The sequence below is a fragment of the Candoia aspera genome, chromosome 7 (assembly GCF_035149785.1).
Source record: "Candoia aspera isolate rCanAsp1 chromosome 7, rCanAsp1.hap2, whole genome shotgun sequence".
NCBI lineage: Eukaryota > Metazoa > Chordata > Lepidosauria > Squamata > Boidae > Candoia > Candoia aspera.
The window spans coordinates 25163485-25190169 of NC_086159.1; the positions used below are offsets into that span (position 1 = coordinate 25163485).

At 39.2% G+C, this 26685-nt stretch overlaps 1 protein-coding gene across 2 annotated transcripts in view; it reads right to left on the bottom strand.

Moving 5' to 3' along the window:
• Positions 1-26685, bottom strand: part of LARGE1 (LARGE xylosyl- and glucuronyltransferase 1) — a 258945-nt gene that overhangs the window by 175054 nt on the left and 57206 nt on the right. For both annotated transcript variants that reach the window (XM_063309515.1, XM_063309514.1), the window contains exons 2-3: positions 13894-14195; positions 5709-5791 (exon numbers count right to left, since the gene is read on the bottom strand). In XM_063309515.1, coding sequence (XP_063165585.1) covers positions 5709-5791; positions 13894-14195 — 385 coding nt within the window. The remainder of the gene's footprint in view (positions 1-5708; positions 5792-13893; positions 14196-26685) is intronic.

Below are 26685 nucleotides of genomic sequence, written 5' to 3' on the forward strand. Positions count from 1 at the left end.
GAATTCTTAACATTGCTATGCATCAGCCTTCTCCATTTTGGTCCCCTCCAGATATTTTAGCACTGTAATTCACAGAATGCGTATGAGGACATTAGCCAAGGAGGTGGGACTGATTCCCCCCCCCCCCGCCTTTCCATTTTTCAGTTAAAGTAAAATAGGTGTGTAAAGCCTATCAGAAGTTTAACATGCCCATTTTAGTTTTTATTTTCAACAGTGGCAGTGGCAGAAAAGGACAATCACAGTCATAGTGCATATAGTAATTCAGCAGTTTGCAGCAGAAATTCAGTGAAGTAATATTGGTGGTGTTGGGGAAGCATGGTATGCCACAGAAGAGCCACTGGGAGTTGGCAGACAGGCCAGGGATTATTCAACTCTATTTTAAACAGAAATGGAGTATTACCGTGTACTACTCTTGGGACTTTCATATTCAAGATCATAGGATGAGGGGAACAAAACTCCCCAAACAATGCCCTTCAGAAGAGACAACATTAGGCTACAGCAGTATTTCTCAATCTGGCTGGGGAATTCTGGGAGTTGAAGTTGACACATCTTCAAGTTGCCAAGGTTGAAAAACACTGGGCTACAGAATCCAGGAGACAGCCTTTCTTCACTGCTTTATTTGTACAGAGGATTCTAATTCAGGAAATGCAGAGCATCTGATTGTACTGGTTTGAGACTGTTCCTACATGTTTGAATAATTACAAGGACCAGTCAGGCTAAATTTCTACTGCCTGAAAGAGTATGAAAACTCAAGCAAATGACATTTGATCCCTATTATTTGTGACCAAATCTATCCAATTATGAGATTAATATAGCAAAAGAAATCATCCTAAATTTAGTTAAACTGGATGAATGGGTACATGGAAATACATGTGTATGAGAACAGCCCTCATTCCTGTCCAGCATTTGTGTTGTATATCATACATAGAGATAGCCACTAGATTCTTGTTCCTTAAGTTATCCAACCGAATAAGGCAGATTTTCCTAACCTGACTGATTCTCAGATGTGTGCCTCCAGTTCCAGAATTGTCAACAAAGGCCATGTAGCTGAGAAGCCTGGAAAATATACAGACTGGAAAAGGCTGTCATAAGAGTTATCAAACGAGCTTATAGCACACATGCTAAAATGAACATACAAGCAGAAAAGGTAGTGTTTAGTGTGGTTATAGCCCAGTCTCTCCATTATTTTTCCAACTTTGGGACCCCATATGCTGTTGGATCACGGCTTCCCTATCACCTGAGCATTCCTCACATTGAATAGAAATGATTGGGAGCTCCTTACTCTATACCAGTGTTTCTCAACCTTGGCCATTTTAAGATGTGTGGACCTCAACTCCCAGAATTCCCCAGCCAGCCAAGAAATGCCAAAAACTGCCCATGCCATTGCATTCTAGATCAGCTGCAACTTCCAAATGCTCTTCAAGGACAGCCCCATATAAAGCACATTACAGTAGTCCAAACAGGTGGTGACTAAGGCATGAGTTGCCGTAAGCAAGGTCTCCTGGTCCAAGATCAGGCACAATTGTTGCACAAGATGAATCTGTGCAAAAGCTCCCCTAGTCACAGCTGCCACCTGCTCTTTGAGCAGGAGTTGCAAGTCCAAGAGGACATTCAAGTTGCACACCAAGTCTGCAGGGGGATCTTTCAGTAATTTGGAAGCCTTTATAACTATATTTGGAAATAGACAGTTTTGGTGTCAGCGTTTTTGTTTTGAAACGTCTGCCTCCTGTCCAACCCCGATGGTTTAGCTACCAGACTGATTTTGTTTTTTTAGGAGACAAATTTAAAACTTACAGTGTTGGCAAGTATTTGGGAAAGACATGGATTTTATTCCAGAGTGACCTATTTTATTAGCAATTGTTGATGCTACATAATGTGTATTGATGCTGTTCATTTGTAACTAATGTTATTGTACTGATGAGATTTTATTGTTGTTTTTAATTGCTGTTAGCTGCCCTGAGGCTTTTAAAACCATACTGCAGATATAAATGGAAATAAATTAGATGAATTAAGTGAAGAATTCTCACCTAACTGGCTGGCTCAAATACTGCCTGTTAATTCAACTGCTAGCAATTAAAAATGACTACTAACTTTTATGGTTATTTGTATCATTGTGGGGCTTCCTTTCTAAACATGCATTTTATTATCACTTCAAAACAACTGCATCACAACAAAGAAACAATAAAACTTCAGGGGGGAAAAAGGACACCTGGAGAGTACTCCCTGGCAACATAGCAGCTCATCTTATAAGTGAAGAAAGTCCTTTGGAATAGCATAGTAAAAATAAAGATAACAAATGTATCCCTGAATGAAGGTTTTCCCTAAAGAGATCGGACTTTAAAAAGAAAAACACAAGAAAAAAGCATTCTGCAGAAAGACCTACCTCCAAGTAAAATGTGTGCTATGGTTTGTCCAGCTGAATTGTGCATTTTGTACCAATGAACAAACCACTACAGGTATTCTGCAGTATGAATTCTGTTGGCAATTCCTAAAAGAGAGGTGATACTGTCTTTCAACTTTGCTCCTCTCTGGCTGTTTTCATATAAAGGTCACAACTCCCTCAAATTGAACTCAGCTCCTGGCAACTTCATGGATATCTATGGCATTTTCTTGGCAGCCAGACAGTATAGTTGGCCATTGCCTGCTTTTGGAATGTCACTGTGTCCTGTAGTCAACAACCACATAGACAAAAAGAACTTGCTAAAAAAGATTAAGAAATAATAAAAATTCCTCAAAATTACCTACAGAACACCTAATTACTGGAAAAGTAAGTAACATATACTTTCTAAAAGCAAAGTAACCAAACATACCCAACACTTACAGTAAAACACAAGCCAAAGGGTACCAAGAATAAAAAAGTCTGTCTAAGCTCCAGGGTTCAAACAAAGCACTCCCTTGGAGCCAATTCGTAAAACAACTTGGGCAGCGCTCTTCTAAGGGTGAACCAAAATGACCAAGTTGCTTTGCTTTGAAGAGCTTCTGGCATGTGCTGCATAAAATCTGTCACTTGCCTTACCTGGATCACTTTCCATTAAAAGACAGCAAGAACTCCCAATATTCCCTGGCAATTTTTGTTGTTTTGAGAGTATGTGGCTGCCTTTCAAAACAGATAAATAACAAAATAAACAAATAAATGGCTGTTTGCACATTTAAGTGGGTAACCATGAGAGTTAAGCTTGAATAAAAACCTGAAAATGTGGATTTTAAATGAAACCAGTTCAGAATTAAGCTTTAAAGTTAATTATTTTTGAAGTTAAGGTCTTAAGACTTTAAAAATAGAGTGAAGGTCCCTGTTGGCATAAACACCTACTTTCTTTTCCCCATTCTTTGTCTTTAGTTGTGATTTGTCCCAATCACAGCATGTATTACTATCAAGAGGCTACAAACTAGGATTTGGGTTAATAACTTTATTTTTGTGGACCTTTGCAATAAAAACTGTATATAGGAATTGTCTCATCTGTTACCATCACTGACCTGAACCCAGAACATTATCCTTCCAATCCAGGTTTTAGATAAACAGGAAGAAATCCTGTTTCAAAGCCATTAGCCAGGTTTTGATACTCACAAGGCAGATCTTGGTCTCAAAATAATGGTAGCCTTCCAGAGCAAGTTCAGACATGTATCTTCTCTTCATTCATGACAACCATCATAGATCAAGCACTACAGAGGGTTTTATATAATCTCATACTATACTTCAAAAGACCATTTAGAGATTCTATGTCTTTACTAAGTAAAAATATGATGTGCATACATGCACAGTTACTCTATGGCAGAATCACCCATATTCCAAGTTTCAAAAATATGGCAAAGCAGTCACAGAGTCTTTTCTGTAGAGTCAATCATGTGAGTCAGTTCACAATGATCTTAATTAAAAATGAATTCTTAAAACTCCCAATGATATTTCTTCTAGTTAAATACTTTTTTCAGTAATGTTCTTACATAAAAACTCCCCAAAAAGTATTTTAGAAATACTTTTAGTATTTTTTTTTCTAGAAATGCATGCCAACATTTACCAAAATCAGTGCCATTATGACAGCTAAAAATATACTATGTACGGAGGTTTTCACCAAACCAGGATATGCTCAGTACCCAAATACTGTACAGCAGAAATAAATAAACAGAAAGCATCATACTGGAAGAGAAGCAGGGGGACACATCTTTTTTTTTTTAATCTATTGCTTATAAATGATTTTCATTTATCTTCATCTGATGCATTGTGGCTATTAATCAAAAAGATTAGTAATACATTTAAAATCAGATAAACCAAAAAGGGCAGGAGGAATGCTGTTAATCTGAAAATACATACATTTTCCTTTGAAATATTTCATATGATAGGAAACCCTTTGATGTTCCTGACAGCATCTAAGAGTTAAAGAGCAGAGAGTTGGCATTTCACTACTTTTCCTCACCCTAATCCTCAGGACCAGGTCATTCTAGCTACTTTAAAGATAAAGTTATTTAGCCCCTCCCTCATCTTTCAGCCTGGTACATAATTGAATTATGTGGAAGTTTTGTGATGTGCCCTAGTCAAGTGGAGGACGAGACCTCTCTGAGCCAACTTTCACTACAGCATTACAATAAAGCTATACTTCAGTCAAACTCAAACCCAATAATTTTTGAGGGCAACACTTAATTGTTTGTGGAAGATCTGACAACCCTTTACTAAACAGAATGTCCTTCCTTCCTTATGATCTTAAGTACTATTTCCAAGACAAGTGGCTGTGGTGAAACAACTGTTTCCAGATATGGAAATCAATTATCTCTACAGCTACCTCAAAGACTGAAGGATTAGATTTTAGTCAGAAGAGAACCCTTTAAAAATGTTTTGCAATTTAATGCAAAACAAATCAAAATCAAATCAAATTTGGTTTGAGTAGGAAAAAATCCCCATAAATAGATATTATTTGATTTTATTTTGATTCAGAAAAGTGGCCTGATTTCAGAATTTAACACTTCTCTTGTCTCAGTTCACAGTAAGCACAATTTTAGTTCAGTGTGGGAAATCTGAGCCTATGAAATGAACAATACTAATTTCCTGATTGCTGTTTTTCTGAGATTTCTTTTTCTTCCCAGTCTAATCCAGAGCCTTGGTATTTCCTAGAAGTCTCTCATCCGTGGCCATTTTAAGGTGTGCGGACCTCAACCATGTCTAGCCCTACTAAGCTTTTTGAGATCAGTCAAAAGTGGCTAGATGTTATCAGCTAGCTGAGCTGTTTTCCATAGTTCTCCCACTTCAGATCCATGTTTGCAACCCATTCTCTAAAATAAACCTAAATAAAAACTCACCAACGTTTCTGATAAAAGCATAGCCATTTAAAAAACTGAGGCAGACATTTAAAATAGTTAAGTTATGCAGTAAGATGAAAAATAATGTCAGACTATCCACAGAAATAGAGAAAGTTTTGTAATGGGGAGATTACTTCCTATAAGCAAAGTTTTCATACCCCTTTGTCACATTTTTTTAATGGTTGGATGACTGCAACATTATTAAATTCTATGCAAGTTGACAGAAATTTAGAGGGGCCAGTTCAAAGTGCCATAATTTGATAAGAAATATATTTTACATATTACATAGTTTTAAATATTTTAAAAGAAGCATCCCATCTACCTAGATTCAGGTACACTGACTGTCATTTGTGCTATGAAGCATCAAGGGCACATTTAATCATCTTTACAAAAAAGCATGCAGCAAGATAAAGAGGTGTTACCTATGGAACAAGACTGATTTGACGAGTGTGACAACATCCCGACTGGCATTGTATCCAGCACATACAATGGCGACGTGGATTGTCTAGAACAGAAAAACAAACAATGAAAGCAAGGGGAAGAAAGATCATCACAATCTAGGAAAATCAATGCCATCTGGTCAGTTTTAGGCTTTTGATGTTCAACAGTTCCTGGTATTTTAAAAAGCTTTAACATCATGGATATATGAAATATCACTGGCATATGTTCCCTAGAATCTTAATTCTTATATTAGTTCTTGTACTATGCAGGAAATATTTACTACATTTTTGATACTAGCTTTTTCAATAACAGATAGAAACAAGTCAAGCGACCTCCATTTTAAAGGAGGCAGGGGTCTCCACAAGGCATAGTCAAAAAATTGAAGATAGTGGCCATGATGGTGTAATCAAAACTCTACCTGTTTTTTAATGGAGTCACCCACAATGAAGTAGGGGAAAAAAAAACTCTTTTGGAAAAATCAGATGTCATAATCCTGCATACGTGTAGCACCATTCTAGTCAATATGTTGATGAAGATTCTCAGACATCCAGGTGGAATTGTCTGTAGGTTGAGTCATGGCAACTGGATTTCTTTCTTTTTGGTTGAAACGTTTCACTGCTTGTCCAAGCAGCTTCTTCAGTCTGGGCAAAGGTTGGTAAGGGGACCCCATATATGTCTTCTTTAGGGTATACAAGCCTCTGTCTCAGTGTGTTAGAGGGTTTGAGACAGACGCTTGTACACCCTAAAGATCCAACACCGAAACATAAGAGGAGCAATGTAGTATATACAATCCACTGCAGTGAGGAGTGTTCTAAGCTCTACATTGGAGAAACCAAACAGCCTTTACACAAGAGGATGGCCCAGCATAGGAGGAGCAACAGAACCAGAATCAGCAGTTTACTTTCACCTAAAAGAAAAAGGACACTCATTTGAGGACAACAATGTTCACATTTTGGGCAGAGAAGATAGGTGGTTTGAGAGAGGGGTTAAGGAATCCACTCATGCCAAAGTGGAAAATCCTTCCCTCAATAGAGGCGGAGGCCTCAGACACAACTTGTCCCCCATTTTTCATGCTGCTCTTTCATTAGTCCCCAGGAAGATTAAGACCACTTCACAAGTTTACCAGGAAGGCCACTCTTAATGATCCACTTGGAGATGAACAAGGGATTCAGGAGTAAGACATCCCAAAGACAATCCACACCTCCATGGCACAATTAACAAGCCATTCAGGTGTAGTGACAATGCAGCCACCCTGGAAGACAAATATGGGGTCTCCTTACCAACCTGAAGCTGCTTGGACAAGCAGTGAAACATTTAAACTAAAAAGAAAGAAATCCAGTTGCCATGATTCAACCTACAGACATTCTAGTCAAGTATTTAAGGAATTGGTGAACACAGAAGAGCTGGTGCAACCAGGTCGGGGGTGGGGGGTATCAACATTATGCAAGTTTTCAAGAGTAAATTAGCCTCCCTGCCCAAGTGATTGTGAGAAAAATCAGGGTAGAAACTGGCTGCTGCAAGAAGATTGTTCAACCTAGATTCTGTTCATAACCCAAGACCTTGCACTTCCTGCCTCTTCTTGATCTTCAGGGAAGAATCCCAATAGATTTCTCATTAGCTTATCCCATATCACAGTCTTATAATTCAGCTCTATGATCCTTCATATCTTATTATTTTGTGGGGGTTTCCTTCATTTAAAGCTCAATTTATCCTTAAAAGCTAAAGGCAGCATTCAAGGAGGCTATCCTTTATTTTAACTTTGCAACAGCAAATCTGTGAGGTAGGCTTGTTGCTGAGTCATGGTGACTGGCCCAAGCTTCACATCCAGGAACCTGGTTCTTTCTGGTCTCACAGTGAGAGTTGTCAATAAAAAGGCCATAGTCCTGAAGTTCAAAATCTCCATTATATGGACAGACTGTTTTTTACTCAAAATAATCCTCATCAAAACAGATTCTTCCTTGTGTATACAGTTTACTCCTTTATGACTATATTGTGAACTTGCAGAAAATTATTTTTTGGGGAGTTTACTAACCAAAATTATAGCACTATAATCTTTCATAAATTTGACATAATTATTGAATAAACTGGTATCTTTTCTTACACTTAGCTATCTGATGTGCAATTCTACATGTCTGCCTTAGAGACTTCCTATAGAACATGCAACACCTTATTTCTGAATAAATCATCATAAGAGAGAGATATAGAGGAGGAAAATGGCAATGTAAAGAAAAAAAAAATTCTTCAAAGGTCTCCACTGAACTAGCCAGATGGAGTCTGGAATACTCCCCCTGAAATCTTTCAAATTAGCTTTTCCTCGGTATTGTTTTATCAATTCTCATTTAATATGGAAGGAAATAATTTTACCAAAGAATGGAAACAAAGGAAATGTCTTTTCTTTCTAATGTTAATTATTTCACACTGTCTTTACACTAGAGCCACTAACAGACACCATTGGGTCAGATCCCAGTGGGTGGCCTTGAGAATATCAACTAATTTAGTAATTAATTTAGTAAGAATAAATGTCTTCATTCATTGACAAAAAAATATTAAGATCCATCTTTTCCAGCTTCCTGTCACCTGGTGGAACCCTGCAAGGAAACCCAAAAGACGACAATATTCCTCTACCTTAGTCTATCCCTAGCAATGAATTTCTGAATGATTTATTCCTTTTCTCTGGCATAATACTTGAGTTTCCTTACCTGAAAATAAATGCATCTCATGTGAGCTTCTTTCCAACATCTTCTATAGAACAGTGTTTCTCAACTTTGGCAATGTTAAGATGTGTGGACTTCAACCCCCAGAATTCCCCAGCCAACCATGCTGGCTGGTGAATTCTGGGAGTTGAAGTCGATACATCTTAAAGCTGCCAAGGTTGAGAAACACTATTTTATAGTGACAGTCAATGTGAAGAACTAATTCAGTCTCTGAAATCTCACAAAACTCCTTCAGCACTTCTTCATTATTTAAAATCCTGCTTCTTCCCTACCTGAATCCACCATTGATGGCATTTCTTTTAAAAGGGTTAAGCTTTTAAATGCCTTTAACAAGTTGCCTTGTTAGATAATTTCCCGAACAGAAAACTGGAATCACAGTAATTTGTAAAAGTTGTTGTTAAGGCAGATATATGAATGGGAAAAGCCCGACCATTAAAATGCTGTAAAGAAAATTACCAAATTTGGTCAAATAGTTTTGTTTTGTTTTTTAACTGATTATGTAAGGTAGTAAGGTGGGCAAGGAATAGGACAGCAGAAATATTTTTAAAAAGTAACAGTGTAACAGTGAGTTATTTCAATGTTGTCTACTGTATACAGCCTTAACTTGAGCTTCAATGTATAGTAACACTTCAGCTCAAATAATCGCTGATTATGGGAAATGGATCCTTGACAGGGAATGAATATAAGCGTCTCATATAAACACATAACTGGCATTTTCAGTAATAGAATAAGTGATGAAAACCCTGGAGGTGATTCTGATAATAGGGAGGTTTCCATTAAATTTGCAATCCACCACTGAATTACTGGGAATCTTATAAAAGGAAAAAGGAAACACCATTTCACTACTGAAAATAGAGGAGTGTGGCAAGCATCAGGAAGTTTCTTCTTGCACAGAACCATTGCCTACAGCATAATACTAATCTCTGGTGAGCAATTCATTGGTAAAAGTTATTATAATCTCAAAAGCCATTTAATCTACAGAACTTTTTTAGCAGTAATTCCCTTGTCCAAAATTGGTTGTGGCCCCATGTGTCTTTGGATCCTGAGCCATGCAGAGTCAGGTGGCATTAACATTTAATAAATAATAAGAAGAATTCAACCCAACCCAACACATTTAATTTTATTTATTTATCTATCAAATTTGTCACCACCCATCTCCTCCCACCAGAGGGACTCCTCATCCTGAACAAAAGAAAACACGGGAGTTTGCTAATAGACTTGTTCCCTTCTAGAAAAAAAATAAATTGCACAAAAAAGTGCAGAGCAAATAATGTGCATTCTCGGCCAGTACAGAGGTCATAACAAAACAAAAACAAAAAAACCCAACAACAAATCCTTCGAGTTATTTAAAGATGTTCTGCAAGAAGGTTCATCATTAAACTGAGAATAGCCTTATGTACATGCACGGCTGCAGAAAAGGCCATGCTCCAAATGAACTGCTTTAACAAGACACTGAGAGAAGGCAATGTAAAAGACACGTGTCACTAAAGAAGACATATATTTGGTACATTAGATTTCTGTTTGGTTGAGTAGTTTTCTTTTGGAATGGGACAGCAAGAATAAAAGCCTTCATTTTCTCCTTCTCATAATACCAAGGCATTAAACTTTATTATATTTTATAGATACAATGTCAGGTAAAAACTAAAACTTTGGTTTTCTGATAGTTTATTGATAAATTTTGTTCTGTACAGAATAGAGCCAATGCCCTAAGTGCTTTTCACATTCCCACCTGTGAAATAGACATAATGACTACATTGTCTGCATATAATAATGCCAGAATTGCACAATAGCTAAAATAGGTGGGTGGTGGGCTGAAACAGCAAGTGCTTGGATTACTGGATTTTGATATCGACTAAAAAGTAATGGAGCTAATATGCAAACTTGTCTTGCACCTCTATAAGTTGGGACTGCTTTAGACAGATGTGCCCAAGGAGTGCACCTAATTCTCAGGGAGGTATTTGAGTAAAGCAACTGAATAAGTAGAAGCAGCCTTTTATCAGTAGTGGAATGTCTTACTATCAACCTGTATACAAAGATGTAGATATGAATTCTTGCATTGTCCTGCCAAGTCTCCTGACTGTCTTCTGGATGTACATGCATTAAGAATGAAAACTGATCCTTTGCCAAGAAAGTAACAACCTCTGGTATTCCCTACATCATTTAATGTTGTGGACTACTGCAGTACAGGCTCTCTCTACAAAGTTTCTGAACTCTTCCAAATAAGTACAAGAAACGATATACTTCAAGGATCTAAAATAAGGAATATAAGTGGAATCTTGGCAACATGCTGTTCCATTATTCTGCACTCCCCAAACCACCTGTGTCTGTCAACATTTCTTGCCCACTGAGTCCTCACTAGCCAGTTTAGGTGTATCTCTCCCTCCTTCCCTCCAAGTATATCTCTGCATGCATCAGTCAGCCCATTCTATTTTCTCTCACACTGTGCTGTCTAGTCTTTTTGACAACGAATTGTCATGGGACCATCTAAGGGTGATACGCTCCTTCAAGACTCCCCCCAGCAAGGGTTAAAATCTGTGCTCCTGGATTGCAAGTAGCTCCTGAACCTCCAAGCAAATATTGAGAATTCATGCCACTGTCTTGAAATGAGAAATTAGTTCCCACTGTCTTGAAATTAGAAATCCCAAAACTATAGTATAATGCTAAGTTTGTTGTAACATACATAACCCCTCCCCCATCTAGAAAAATGTAGAAATTCCTGGCCCTGCTAGTATGTACGACACAGGCCTAGCTATTTTATCCTGGTCCCCAATCTACCTCTTTCATGTGGCCTGGGCAGTTATGGATCCACCTTCATCAACGCAGGAAGACTTGAACTGCTATGAATAAACACAATTTTAAATAATACACACTGGGTTTTTAGAACCATTCTCTTGACCAGTGGGACTCAGCAAACTCTTGTAGTATAATCCTACGGGAAATAAGTCCTGCTACATTCAGTGAGACTAATTCCCAGAGAAGTGTACACAGGACTCCATCGTTCAGTATTACAAGCAAAGAGAGTGGGACAGTTTTTTTTTTATTATTATTATTATTATTATTTTCAGTTTAAAAAGCACAAGAAGCTGTGGGATACAGATCTGAAACTATTAAGATATTTTCTTTCTGTTGCAGAGTTCAGTTAATTGTTTGGAATTGTTTCCTGATTCTTTGGGGGGAGGGGGGGAGTCAGGGGAAAAATATTCAGCTCCTACCATGACCACTGCAAAATTACAAAAATAGCTTCCCAGTGGCTGCCTAGGCCTATTTCCAAAGCTTATTTATACCTCTGTTTATTGAGTTATCCTTTACTTACTCTATTAAGTGTCCTTTTGCTGGATATATAAGCCTACTGAATATATCCAAGTTATAAAAAAGAAGTAGGATATATAGAGAAGGTAAAGGAGACTACACTTGGTATGTTTTGCTTTTATTGTTGATATAATAAAATGATGTCTTCTGCTTTAAACTGCCCAGAGTCACTCTTTGAGTGAGATGGGCAGTGACAAAATTCAAAACATAATAATAATAATAATAATAATAATAATAATAATAATATAATAATAATAATAATAATAATAATATAAATAGACCTAGTGTGGAATAGCGGTTAAAGTGCTGGACTGGAAGCCAGGTAATAACCTCAGCTCAATCATTCCCCTCTCAGTCCTAATCAGTGTCAGGCTTTGGGAGAAGTCAGCTGTTAAACAAACCCTTTGTTGCAGGGGTGTCTCGAGGGTAGTCAAAAAAGTCAAGATGGTGGCCACAAAGGTAGACAAGAAATGGGCACAAAATGTTGACACACATAAAAAGCAGGTGGAGCTTTAATTACACTGTTGTGGCTACCACCTTGACTTCTTTGACCATATCCTATGGACACTCCTGTCTTGTATCATGAATTGATAGCTTTGCTAAAAGAACTAGGGGAACAAAAGTAGGTCCTGCAATCATGTAGGACAAACACTAAGAAGAAACAAGCATTAATAATGTCATAATCACTTCCATATTGTTCATATTAGATGAAACCATTTAAAACTTACATTTTATTTATTTCTACCACCATCTGTGAAAATTCCATTGTAGGTTACAAACTGTGAGTAAGCAACAATGATGGGCTAAAGCTCTCCCAGCACATGGCAGAACCAGGGTACATTTTATTTTATAATGTTTATGTTTTCTGAGATTTAGAGTCAACATGTCATGAGTAAGGATGGCGAGCAGGGGGCTCCCATCCAGACTGTCAAGCGCATGCGTAGCACTGAGGAATTGGTCAGCCATTCAAAGAGACACAGATCGGGACCGCCTTAACCCTTGGGGTTTATATGTCTGGGTTTTCCCACGCTTCTTCAGTTTGTTAGGATTCTTGTTAAGTACTAGCAATAAATATTAGAGACCAGTTCCTTGTCTCAGTGTGTTTCCTGGCTGTTAGGATACAACAGTAGAATTATCAGGAATATTGTAGACATCCAATGGATTTCTATAGAACTTAACAATTTTTATTTAATGTGTACTAAACTTAACATTTTAGGTTTACTATTCCTATACTCTAAATATATCATTTTTCAACACCAATTAAAATGTATGCTCCACACAACAAGGTTCTCTTTAATACCATAATTATTATAAAATTCTATTTACAGACTGTCACATACTTTCTGTTAATTACAGATTCTGTTCAGCTTACATCTGTGTAACACTAAACTGAGTATTAGTAAACACATTGCATCCCTTATTAAGATGACCTTTTTTTCCCCTTAAGATACTTTTACTACATCTGTGGTCAGATCTGCCAATAGTGTCCTCATAACAAGGCCAAAGTGTATGTACAGTACATTGCAATGTCACATACAAATACCTAAAGGACAGAGCTTGTGTCTTGATGACACAACTGTAACAGTTGGTGGAAATATTCTTGAGAGAAAGGAGGAGGAAGAACTGCCAGGGCAACATCAGATAAGAGACATCTCAGCCCACAGAAAGAATGGGGGCATGGGAAGCTTCTCAGAAGGGACCCTTCCTAGTTCCCTAGAAAGTAAAGGCAAGTGGGGGGAGACATCCTGTGTTTTCAGAATTGCAAGATTCTGTTACTGTAACCTTACAATAAAAGTAGAGTTAGTACTCATGGTATTGGTTTCTTGTCTGGACTACCTCGAAAGGCTGACAACAACAAACATTTTGCCATTCTGATGAAATCATGGCTTGCTTCTGATGCCTCTGCCAACAGGCCATTTTGACTCTATTAAATGTGCCTGTCCAGACCCACATGGTTAGTCTTAAGTATCTCTTCTTTTCCTCCATCTGTAGCAGATTGCAAATGATTCCTTCCCTATCATACACTTATATTTTTCTTTGCCATAGCCACAATCAAGGTTCAAAAGCTGGTGGAGACTATTCCAATCACATCAAGCTGATTCACTTTTAGAAACATGGCTTAGCTAGGAAATCATCTGCCTACCTCACACTTCTCCACTGCTGGCTGCTGTCCACATTCAGAGCTGTTCCCTGCCACAATGCCAGCCCGGAGGCTCTCACTGTCCCCCGTCCCTTCCTCCATGGAGTAGGTTTTTGAGTGATTCCCTCGGCGATGGGACAGTCCCCGGCTCTGGACCAGACTGAGCTGCTTGCGTAGTGCACGATTTTCCTCTTCCACTTCCCGCATGCGGACCTCCAGGCTTTCTCTTTCACGTTGACTTGTAGCTGTGTAATGAGGGCTATGGGGCTGGGATTCAATTGGAGACAGTGACACTGGCTTTCCATCTGCAGTAAAAGAAAAAAGCAACAGAAATTGTCCCAAATGGAATTAAAATGTCAAACTCTGCAAAAGCACAAAGAGATACTTTTTATTCCAATCAATCCTGAAACCCCAATAAGCTGTGCATATGATTAATATACAAAGGATCTCCTATAACTTCTTCCAGCTCCTCCTTTTATACAGAAGGCTCTGCTTTCTTCAAATTCAGCTCAATTGTTATATGAGTATAGAAGTCACATAGGAGAGGCAGCAACAAGTGGGAAAAAACAAAGTACCACAAGAAAATTAGGTGGCCCTCATCACTTGATCTTACGGTCATTATCTCTACAGTGTACATTTCCAGCATGCTGTGATATAGAGTGGCAAAGGAAGAGCAATCACATACTTTCTGTAACTTAGGAATCCAAACAAAGTTGCAGTCTCTCTTTGCTTGTTTTCACCTCTCCTTTTTTTCAGGAGTCATCAACACCATTCAACCACAACTTTCTTGGTCTTCCCCTTCATCTTAATCCATTCATTCTTCCTTTTATATTTGTTTTCTGTTCTGAGATTTGATCCTCATTTATTCTGTCCATGCAACCAGACCACAACTATGAACTTCTTGTGTACTGGTCATTCATTTTTGTATTCAACTCACATTCATTCAGCACCGATTCAACCTTAAACCTCTCTCTTCTTGGTTTCTTAAATACTCCTTTCTCAACCCAGGCAACTTATTTTTTATTTCCCCTGACACACCAAACTCTTATATAACATAGAAGGGATAAGCATGTTTGCTCCATTTTCACTGTCAAACACAACTAACTGGTCTTTGATACATTAGTTTTCACACTCCTGCTGGTATCATACAATCTGTCTAACATTTACTACAAATCACATGGGTTTTCATCCAATAATATAGTATTGTCTATATACAATAACACATGCACATTCATATTCTGAATACATTAGCACAAGCATTTCTTATATATTTATCCATAAATACATTATATAATCAAGGGGACACTACACATCCTTGTCTTATTCCTTGCTCAATGTTGAATCATTTGCTAAAGATTCAATTTATTTTCATGCTTGTTTTATTTCCATCATATGCCACAATTACATATTCAGCAACCAACTTTCAACTCCGTATTTGCTCAAAACATCCCATAACAAAGCCTATTAACATCACATGCTTTCTCTAATTCAAATATAAAAAATGTTTCTCATATTCATACATCCCTCAGTGACATGCTGAAGAGCTCTGCACCCCTCCCCAATATACAAACATATTGCATTTCCCAAATTTTGTTCAAGGTTACTTTTGTAACCTTTTAAATCAGAATTCTATGAAAGACTTTCCCAGGAACACTGAACAAACTAATCCTGTTACAGGTTTTGCTAGTTTCAATCTGACTAGGAGATCAATAATTGAATTCTTCCAATTAGGCACCAATATAGTCTTCACACGCATTAAACAAATCACACAGAAACAAACCATATCCATATGTATATTTCTCCAGTTACTTCAATTACAATTGCAGCCTTACAATTTTTCAACATTCCCACACCTTTTCAGTTCCACTCTTTAATGGAACTGAATACTATCCTTCCCATAGAGAGCCAGTTTGGTCTAGTGGTTAAGGTGCTGGGCTAGAAACCAGAAGACTGTGAGTTCTAGTCCTGCCTTAGCCATGAAAGCCAGCTGGGTGACCTTGGGCCAGTCACTTTCTCTCAGCCCAACTCGGTGCAATGTAGACTAGCCTCCTCGTGGTGCACCCTGGCAACGTGACTTGTCATGGCTAAATAGTCTACACATCTGGCTGCTGGACCTCACAAAGATTTCCCAGGAAGAAAAAGCAGCACGAACACTAAACTGCTATGTCATATGATAAAAAAAAAAAAAAGCACCTTCCCCTACACATTGCTAAAATACTCCTTCCAAAATTCTCCCATTTCAGTTTCATCCTGAATGTTTCCATTGCTATTACTGTTTATTCCATTCACGGGACTGGAAGCTTCTTTTTAAGCCGTTTCACACACTTTCAAAATCACTCCGTTTTCTCTGCTTCTTTTAACCTAAGCTTTCTGATCACTTTGACTACATTCTTTTCTACCTATACAAATATTGCTGCATTTTTTGCAGAAATCATGCATTCTTCCTATCTACAGTCTCTTACCTTCCACCGTCCTTTTTTATACTTCCTACGAGCTAAACTGGGGAAGTTAATGGCAACCCACCCCAGTATTCTTGCCGTGAAAACTAAATGGATCAGTACAACCAGAGAAATGTCAGTATATCATCGGAAGATGAGACCCCCAGGTCGGAAGATGGTCAAAATGCTACTGGGGAGGAACAGAGGATGAGTTCAACTAGCCTCAGACGTGATGACGCAGCTAGCTGAAAGCCGAAAGGACGGCTAGCGGCCGACGGTCCTGGTGGTGAATGGCGAATCCGATGTTCTAAGGATCAACACACCATTGGAACCTGGAATGTAAGATCTATGAGCCAGGGCAAATTGGATGTGGTTATTGGTGAGATGTCAAGATTAAAGATAGACATTTTGGGTGTCAGCGAACTGAAATGGACTGGAATGGGCCACTTCACATCAAATGACCACCAGATCTACTACTGTGGACAAGAGGACCACAGAAGAAATGGAGTAGCCTTCATAATTAATAGTAAAGTGGCTAAAGCAGTGCTTGGATACAATCCAAAAAATGATAGAATGATCTCAATTCGAATTCAGGGCAAGCCATATAACATCACAGTGATCCAAATATATGCCCCAACAACAGATGCTGAAGAAGCTGAAGTAGAGCAGTTCTATGAGGATCTGCAGCACCTAATGGACAACATGCCTAAAAGAGACGTTGTTTTCATCACAGGAGACTGGAATGCTAAGGTAGGCTGTCAAATGACACCTGGAATTACAGGTAAGCATGGCCTGGCAGAACAAAACGAAGCAGGACATAGGCTGATAAAATTTTGCCAAGACAACTCACTCTGCATAACAAACACTCTCTTCCCACAACCTAAGAGACGGCTTTATACATGGACTTCCCCAGATGGATAACACCAAAATCAGATTGACTACATCCTTTGCAGCCAAAGGTGGCGGACATCTATACAGTCGGTAAAAACAAAACCTGGAGCTGACTGTAGTTCAGATCACTAACTTCTTGTTGCACAATTTAGGATCAGACTCAAGAGATTAGGGAAGACTCACAGATCAGGTAGATATGAGCTCACTAATATTCCTAAGGAATATGCAGTGGAGGTGAAGAATCGATTTAAGGGACCGGACTTAGTAGATAGGGTCCCGGAAGAACTATGGACAGAAGTTCGCAACATTGTTCAGGAGGTGGCAACAAAATACATGCCAAAGAAAGAGAAAACCAAGAAGGCAAAATGGCTGTCTGCTGAGACACTAGAAGTAGCCCAAGGAAGAAGGAAAGCAAAAGGCAACGGTGATAGGGGGAGATATACCCACTTAAATGCAAAATTCCAGAGGTTAGCCAGAAGAGATAAGGAATTATTTTTAAACAAGCAATGTGCGGAAGTGGAAGAAGACAATAGAATAGGAAGGACAAGAGACCTCTTCCAGAAAATTAGAAACATCGGAGGTAAATTCCAGGCAAAACTGGGTATGATCAAAAACAAAGATGGCAAGGACCTAACAGAAGAAGAAGAGACCAAGAAAAGGTGGCAAGAATATACAGAAGACCTGTATAGGAAGGATAACAATATCGGGGATAGCTTTGACGGTGTGGTCAGTGAGCTAGAGCCAAACATCCTGAAGAGTGAGGTTGAATGGGCCTTAAGAAGCATTGCTAATAAGAAGGCAGCAGGAGACGACGGCATCCCAGCTGAAATGTTCATAATCTTGCAAGACGATGCTGTCAAGGTAATGCATGCTATATGCCAGCAAATTTGGAAAACACAAGAATGGCCATCACACTGGAGAAAATCAACTTATATCCCCATACCAAAAAAGGGAAACACCAAAGAATGTTCAAACTATCGAACAGTGGCACTAATTTCACATGCCAGTAAGGTAATGCTCAAGATCCTGCAAGGTAGACTTCAGCAGTTCATGGAGCGAGAATTGCCAGATGTACAAGCTGAGTTTAGAAAAGGCAGAGGAACTAGGGACCAAATTGCTAATATCCACTGGATAATGGAAAAATCAGGGAGTTTCAGAAAAAACATCTATTTCTGTTTTATTGACTATTCTAAAGCCTTTGACTGTGTGGACCAGAACAAATTGTGGCAAGTTCTTAGTGGTATGGGGATACCAAGTCATCTTGTATGCCTCCTGAAGAATCTGCATAACGACCAAGTAGCAACAGTAACAACAGACCACGGAAGAACAGACTGGTTTAAGATTGGGAAAGGAGTACGGCAGGGCTGTATACTCTCACCCTACCTATTCAACTTGTACGCAGAACACATCATGCGACGTGCTGGGCTTGAGGAATCCAAGGCTGGAGTTAAAATCGCTGGAAGAAACATTAACAAACTCAGATATGCAGATGATACCACTTTGATGGCTGAAAGCGAAGAGGAACTGAGGAGCCTTATGATGAAGGTGAAAGAAGAAAGTGCAAAAGCTGGCTTGCAGCTAAACCTAAAAAAAACCAAGTTTATGGCAACCAGCTTGATTGATAACTGGCAAATAGAGGGAGAAAATATAGAAGCAGTGAAAGACTTTGTATTTCTAGGTGCGAAGATTACTGCAGATGCTGACTGCAGTCAGGAAATCAGAAGACGCTTAATCCTTGGGAGAAGAGCAATGACCAATCTCGATAAAATAGTTAAGAGCAGAGACATCACACTGACAACAAAGGCCCGCATAGTTAAAGCAATGGTGTTCCCCGTAGTAACAGATGGCTGCGAGAGCTGGACCATAAGGAAGGCTGAGAGAAGGAAGATCGATGCTTTTGAACTGTGGTGTTGGAGGAAAATTCTGAGAGTGCCTTGGACTGCAAGAAGATCCAACCAGTCCATCCTCCAGGAAATAAAGCCAGACTGCTCACTTGAGGGAATGATATTAAAGGCAAAACTGAAATACTTTGGCCACATCATGAGAAGACAGGACACCCTGGAGAAGATGCTGATGGTAGGGAGAGTGGAGGGCAAAAGGAAGAGGGGCCGACCAAGGGCAAGATGGATGGATGATATTCTAGAGGTGACGGACTCGTCCCTGGGGGGTCTGGGGGTGTTGACGACCGACAGGAAGTTCTGGCGTGGGCTGGTCCATGAAGTCACAAAGAGTCGGAAGCGACTAAACGAATAAACAACAAACAAGCTAAACTCCACACACCTCTGTAGTACTCTATGACATAACAGTATTTACTCATTTCTAAATAGCTTGTTCCTTACATCTACTTTCTATTCATTATATTGAGATGCCTCTAATACCTTTTCATACAAGAGATACCTGTAATACCATTTCATACTCTTTTCACGCAGCTGTTCTACTTTCACTCTCATTACTTTGATTTCTGCACATTTCTTTCATGTCCTTTTTTTCTATGATCCCATCTTGATACTTCCATCATTCCAAGCCTGCCACCGTCCTTGTATCTCCTAATTATCTCAATAATTAAACATAAAACATGAAATCAGTCATTAATTTCAATTTGTATTTATTCCTTTCCATATGCATGAATAGATATTTTTAAATAATGTATTATATAACAAACAAACAAAAACCAGATTTTTTTATTGAGAGATATTCAACAGATAGAATTCTCCTATATTCTTGAGTCTCCAAATGGCCCAAGGACTTTTTCTGGTTCTCACTCATCTCATTTCCACTCCTCCATTCATGTCACCTAGCAGAATAATTTTTTCCACCAGACTGCTTTCATTCAGCACATTGCTCATTTTTTTTTCAAAGCTCATCCCTGGTTTTTCAGCTGTCACTATTCAGAGAGGCAGAACATTCAACTATCACCAACCTATGGATTTCTGCTTTCATATTCACCCACAACAACCTATATGACACCAATTTGTATTTTCTGACACATATTCTAGCCCTTTCATTCATAAGTAAACTTACACCTACACTTCCCTGCATGCATGAACTTTACAAGTTTAGACTACCTCCATTGAAATCTATCACATTCTTTTCTTTTCTCTTAGTTTCAAAGACACCAAACATTATTTTCTTCTCATTTCACTTTTTAATCCATGCTGTTTAACAGTTACTCCTCTTACATTTAGGCCCACAACTAGGGTCTGTGTCACCCGGGGCAAACATGGGTTGGTGAGGGAGGTGTTAGCAAGTTTTATTATTCTATTATACATTAAATTAATAAAACATTCAGTATACTATTTTGTCATTTTGGCACTCCCCCAGCGTGGTGCCTAGGGTACATGCCCCACTTGCCCCCCCCCCCCCAGTTGCAGCCCTGCTTACATTTCAAGTCGCAATCTTCTACATGCCACAGTCACCAGATGGACCTATAGATTTTGACCTCCATTGCCTATCATGGCTTTGGTCAATTAAGGCTTTCACATAATGTGTTTCAGTAAGAGAGGTAACAGTAGACTAGGTAACCTGTCTTAGTTGCATCTGTGCCTCATGTAGCATTACCTACTCACAATTACAATTCGTGAATATTTTGGCCAATATGCTACGTAAACAACCAAGCTCAGTTTTGCCCCAGGCGTGTTCTCATTATTCTATGCAAGCTAAGTTCTCTATTTTAGAACTAATCAAATCTTAAGTTCAACTATAATAATATGTTTTTTGGAGGAACCTATTCAATTTTTTACTCAATTTCAAATTAAAAAGTCAGTTCTCAGTTCCCAGGTTCTCACCAAAACATATCTCACCCCTGGATAAGGTAAAGGTAAAGGTTTCCCTTGACATTAAGTCCAGTTGTGTCTGACTCTAGGGGGTGGTGCTCATCTCCGTTTCAAAGACGAAGAGCTGGCATTTGTCCGTAGACACTTCCGTGGTCATGTGGCCGGCATGACTACACGGAACGCTGTTACCTGCCCGCCGAAGCAGTACCTATTAATCTACTCACATTTGCATGTTTATACTAAAATGTAATCATCACGAAGCATTGTAGTAATTACTAGCAGGAAATTATATGGGACTATCCAATAAGTGACAGTAATGGGACTGTTCCAGATACACAACTTAGTATATCCCGTATTATATTACCACTTCTAGATATAACTGCATTTACTGTTTCAGATTCGGCAGTGTGGTATAGCAGCAGGGATACAGCCACTGGAGTTTTTGGAACTAGGAGGCATTTCAAATCAGGTGGAGGTGGTTGTGGGATCCTCAGTGGCTGCAAATCTTTCAGATGAGTGGCTGTGGTGATGGTGAGCTAAGGAAGCCGAACCTCAGTATTCTGGACAGTGTGGGCCTCTGGAAGATGTTGCCCAGCAGCAACAGGAATGGGAGCAGGTTGTAGGCATATTATAGGGACAGCTTTAGTCCTACAGTTGTTGTGGGGCTTGTCACATGGAATATCATCCATCCTGTCCTTCCCATGCAGCACCTGGATTCAGAGGGGACAGAGTGGGTGTCATGGTGCTCTTCATAGGCAAGACTTTCTGGTGTTTCTTCATATTTATGACCAAAAGACTGGGGTGTGGAAAGGGACAGACTTTTGATCTTTGGATAGTACTGCGAAACTAGTGACAGCTGAGGTGTCATGAGTACTGATGGCGAGCAGGAGGGGGCCTCTATCCAGGGGGGAAAACGCATGCGTAGTACTGAGGAATTAAGCAGCCATTCAAAGAGACACAGATGAGACCCGCCTTAACTTTTGGGGTTTATCTGTCTGGGTTTTTCCCACGCTTCTTCAGTTTGTTAGGATTCTGTTTTATGTAGCAGTAATAAACACTAGAGACCTACTCCTCGTCTCAGCGTGATTTCTGACAGTTAGGACACGAGGTGCTGTTTTTTGCTCTCCTTCTGGGGGAGAGTCGGAGGGATAAAATGTCAACCCTTAGTTTGGGAAGTGTTTGTACCTCCCGCTGCCCAGTAAGAGATGCTAGGATTTGGAGATGTGGTATGTATCAGTGATATTGGGCAGGAGGAAGCTAGTCTGGGACCTGGGTTGCTGGTTCAGAAGTGACCTGGAGAACCAGATGAGCCCTTTGGTGGGTTTGTTGGGCGTTTGCTGAGAGGTGGAGCTCTCTGATCTAGGGGAAAGCTGGCAGGGGTTGAGGGAGGTTGTGGCATCAAGGGGAGATGGGGATAGGCAATAAGATCACCGTAATGACAGGCAGAGGGAGATAGAGATATGGTAGGAGACAGGGGTAGTGTGTCCTACAGATTCTACATTTCAGCTCCCTGAGGTCTACCCCAATACCCAGTCCAGAGGCCAAGATTTTTGGCTGCTGCTGCTGAATGCCAAGTTTTCCTGTAATAAGACTTCCACCATCCAGGACCTAATAACAGACGAGAGGGCTGATCTGGTGTGTATTACCAAGACCTGGATGGGCATGGGGCTGATGGCATTTCCCTCCCAAAAATGTGCCCATTTAAGTTTTGGCTATGGCATCAGCTGAGACTCCAGGGCAGGGGTGGTAGAGTGACTATAGAGGATACTCTGGTCACTTTCAGAAGCGCTACTTGTTTTGGGGCAATTGCAATGTAATCTAGATATGGGGGAGATTACCCTCTCTCCCTTGTCATAGTCAGATGACTTTCTGATTGTCTTGGGATGCTCTGGTGCTGCAGAGAGGTGGGAATTACTCAATCTGTCTACCCCAGGCATCAGATGGTTTAGGGAGTAAGGAAGATGACCTGAATAGAAATATGCCAGACATATTACCAAGGCAAATGGTGTTGAAACATTTTTTAAATCCTGAGAAACAAGGTAACATTTGGAAGTAGCTCAGGCAGACACCTACCTGATTCACTGGAGTATAAGGGGGGAATGTATAACACGATCAGACTTGTATGATTCTGTTATCATAGCCAATGTCAATAAAAGTAGTTCTAGTCTGCCTATGGAGTTGATTTCCCGGTCTGGTCTACATAGTGGGGCTGACAGACGGATCTTTTGGGTTTCAGATGGAGCTTGGGATTATTCCTGAAGATCTGGTGCATGGTTCACCTGAGGATTTAGTTGCCACTTAGAATAAGAGGGTAGATATGCCCTTGGCTCAGATTGTGCCTATGCGTCAGTTCTTTAGGATAAGCCTGGTCAGGAAACCGATGATAAGCGTTGCAAAACCTATTTTCCTGCTTTTATTGTGCTTGCTGGATGTTTCCCTGGGCATGGAGTCAGGATATCAGGTGCTTTTTGTGTCTGTTGGAGCTTGGTTATGGGCTTCAAGAAAAAATTACAGTATTTTCCACCATTCATTTAATGTTTATTGTGGTCTTTTAATTCTATGTTAATCTCTTGGACTTGTGAGTGCGAGTTGGGCAGCTATATAAACTGACATAGATAATTCTTAGGTTCCTAGCTGGAACACCAGTCAAAGATTTGTTCTTTGTCGTGTAATTTTTTGATGAATAAATGCATAACAATAATTTATTATTTTATTATATTATTTGGAAAGGTGTGTATTTCATGATGGTATCTTTAGCTATCCTACGTCCTTGAGAAGGATCTGATAGTCAAAAGTACAAAATCCAGTCAGAACATGTGGTAGACTGTGCAATAATAATAATAATAATAAATAGTATCATTTTTATTATTGCAACTGATAATAGTGTTTCTTATGGAAGTTTTAAAAACATACACATTCAGTGAAGGGGGAAACACCAGTGCTATTTAACATGTATGATTTTTCTTTTAAGCTTTCCCCTTTGCTCCACAGTTATGCAGTACAGAGAAATGGTAGGCATTTGAAATAATGTCTGGCTTCATTTATTGCAGGGCCAGAAATATGCAACCTGCAGGTCACAGGCAGATCCCTTTTCTTAGGAAACTTATACTCTCATACATTTATTTTTTTCCCTCTTGCCTTTATCATCTGTCTATGCACTTTTCTGTCTCTCTCTCTCTTATGATTTCTAAAGTTGGTTCATAATGTCTGAGTAACATCTTTATTCTGGAATATGTAAAAAAAAAGGCACTGTATCCTGCAGTGAAGCTGACAGCCTTTCCATGCAAACAAAATTAATCTCAGTCTCTTAGTGCACGCAGATTTCATAGAGCTTTACTATACTGGGTCAAAGTATTTGCTGCTTTATGAGAATATATAAACCTCAATCTTCAGTGTGGCTGAGCAGCGCAGGAAGTATAAAACCTTTCTGGGTAAAATTCTTCATTACTGAAAAGGGTTGAAGGATACTAAGGGAAAGGGGTCACAGCCAGCATGTGGGGAAACTTTCTAACCTGTGGGGCATCCAACCGCAAACAAGCATTTCCTTGGCAGGATGTCAGGCTATAATCAGAAAGACTTTAACCAAAGTAAATGGTTGACATTTAAAAAGGTGTCTGGATTTATTTTATGTATTTGTTCATTCAAATTTGATGTTGCTTGACTCCAACTGACTCTGGGTGGCTCACAACAGTAAGAGTAACACAAAAACAACAAAATTCAACACATGAATGGAAACAAGTACAAAAATAGATACAAAATAATTACAAGATGGCAATCCAAGTAACAAAGCATAAAGAAAATAAATCCTAAAGATCTGTAGTCAGCACATATATTTCACCTAACGAGATGAAACACAACAGGACAGGAAAGAATCTGAGAAACAAAGAAGCTAAAATGAGGCTTGTCCTCTAAACTTTCTTTAAAGTCTGAAGAAAAATATACTGATTAAATACAGGCATATGTACAGTTATGTACACTATCCAAGAGAGGGTAAAAAACAGGTGGCTTTCATTATCCATGGTCTCATTATCCATGGTTTTGTGTTTCCATGATTATTAAACAAAGACCAGACCTCAGGAAATTTTTTATGGTTTTATTGTATACCACCCAGAGTCACGTTTCTGTGAGATGAGTGGCATATAAACAAACAAACAAAATCCTTTTTAAAAACAAGGTTTCATTATACATGATGTCATTATCCATGGTTGCGAAGCAGGAACAAGATCCCCATGTATAATAAGGGCTGCCTCACCCTCTTCCTCTTTATATGCACTAAGAGAAGCTGTGGGCTTCCCTTCACTTAATGTGTTGAAGTGGAGGCCTTGTCAAGGGATATTTCAATTTGTCTCTGTATGGGTTAAGAGACTCTTATTTTTATTCATACACACACACAAATATGATTACTGACTAGTGTAAGTTCAACAAAACCTACAGTTTAAAACAGTAGATCAACATTTCATTGATACTATTCTCATTGCATTTACAGAACGTCTAATGCTAAACTATGATAAGTAGAGACTGAACTTCTGATTTTGTTGTGAAAAAATCAGGAGTATGGTAGCATCTTTTAATTTTATTAAAAGACATAAGCTTTCAATGAGCTGCAGCTCTCTTCATCTGATGCATAGAGGGGCTAGACTGAGGTAGGATTTAAATTGGGATGGGGAGGTACAGTAGGAGAGGAAAACTGGGGAGGGGAAGAAAGGTTGGTTGTGAAGGTTACATATGAGAACAATTACAAGTACCTTATCAATTAATCAATACGTTAAAAACCCACTCTGTTTGTTGAGATCTTCTGAGATTGCCTGAAATCTTTTGATGCATGTGAGTTCAACAATTTCTCACTTGATGATATTAAAATTCTGCTTTTCTAAAACACTCACTTTGAAGTCTGCTATTGAATATCCTGGGAGATGGAAATGCTCTGATATTATTTTGTCCTTGTTTTACGTTCTGATGTCAAACTTGTGTCCATTCATTCTTTGGTGCAGTTTGTCCCATGTAGAATCTAGAGGGGCACTGCTGGCAGATTCTTTTGAGAGAATCTGCTTCAGGTTGGGTAGTTGTCTGTATGCAAGTATGGGCCTGCCCACCAGTGCCTGAGAAAGTGCAGTGTCATTATTCAATATGGTCTGTAGCTTATTAATAATGTGTTTGAGCAGTTTCAACTGTGAGATGTAGGTGACAACCAGTAGTGTTCTTTTCTGTTTCTGCAGTCTGGCTTTTAATAGGTTTTTTCCTGGGAACTGATCTGGCTCTATTGATTTTTCTATTGATCTTTTGGGGTAGGTAGTTCAGTCTCCTGAATGCCTGGTTTAATTCCATCAATTGAGCATCTCCGTTAAGTGAATCAAAACAAATGCAGTTGTAGTGTAGAGCCTGGCTATAGATGATAGATTTGGTGATATGTTTGGGTGGAACCTGGAAGCGTGTAGATATGCATGGCGATCTGAAGGTTTCCTGTATAATGTGGTGTTTCTATGTGCACTGTGTAGTTTTACAGTTATGTCAAGGAAGTGGACTTCTTCTGTAGATAGATCTAGGCTAAAGTTGATGGTGGGGTGGAAGCTGTTGAAGTCATGATAGAGTTTGATGATTGATTTCCGTGGGTCCAGATGATGAAAATGTCATCAATGAATCTCAAGTAAAGGAGGGGCTCAACTTTCAGGAAGTGAGAGTTAAGAAAGTATTGT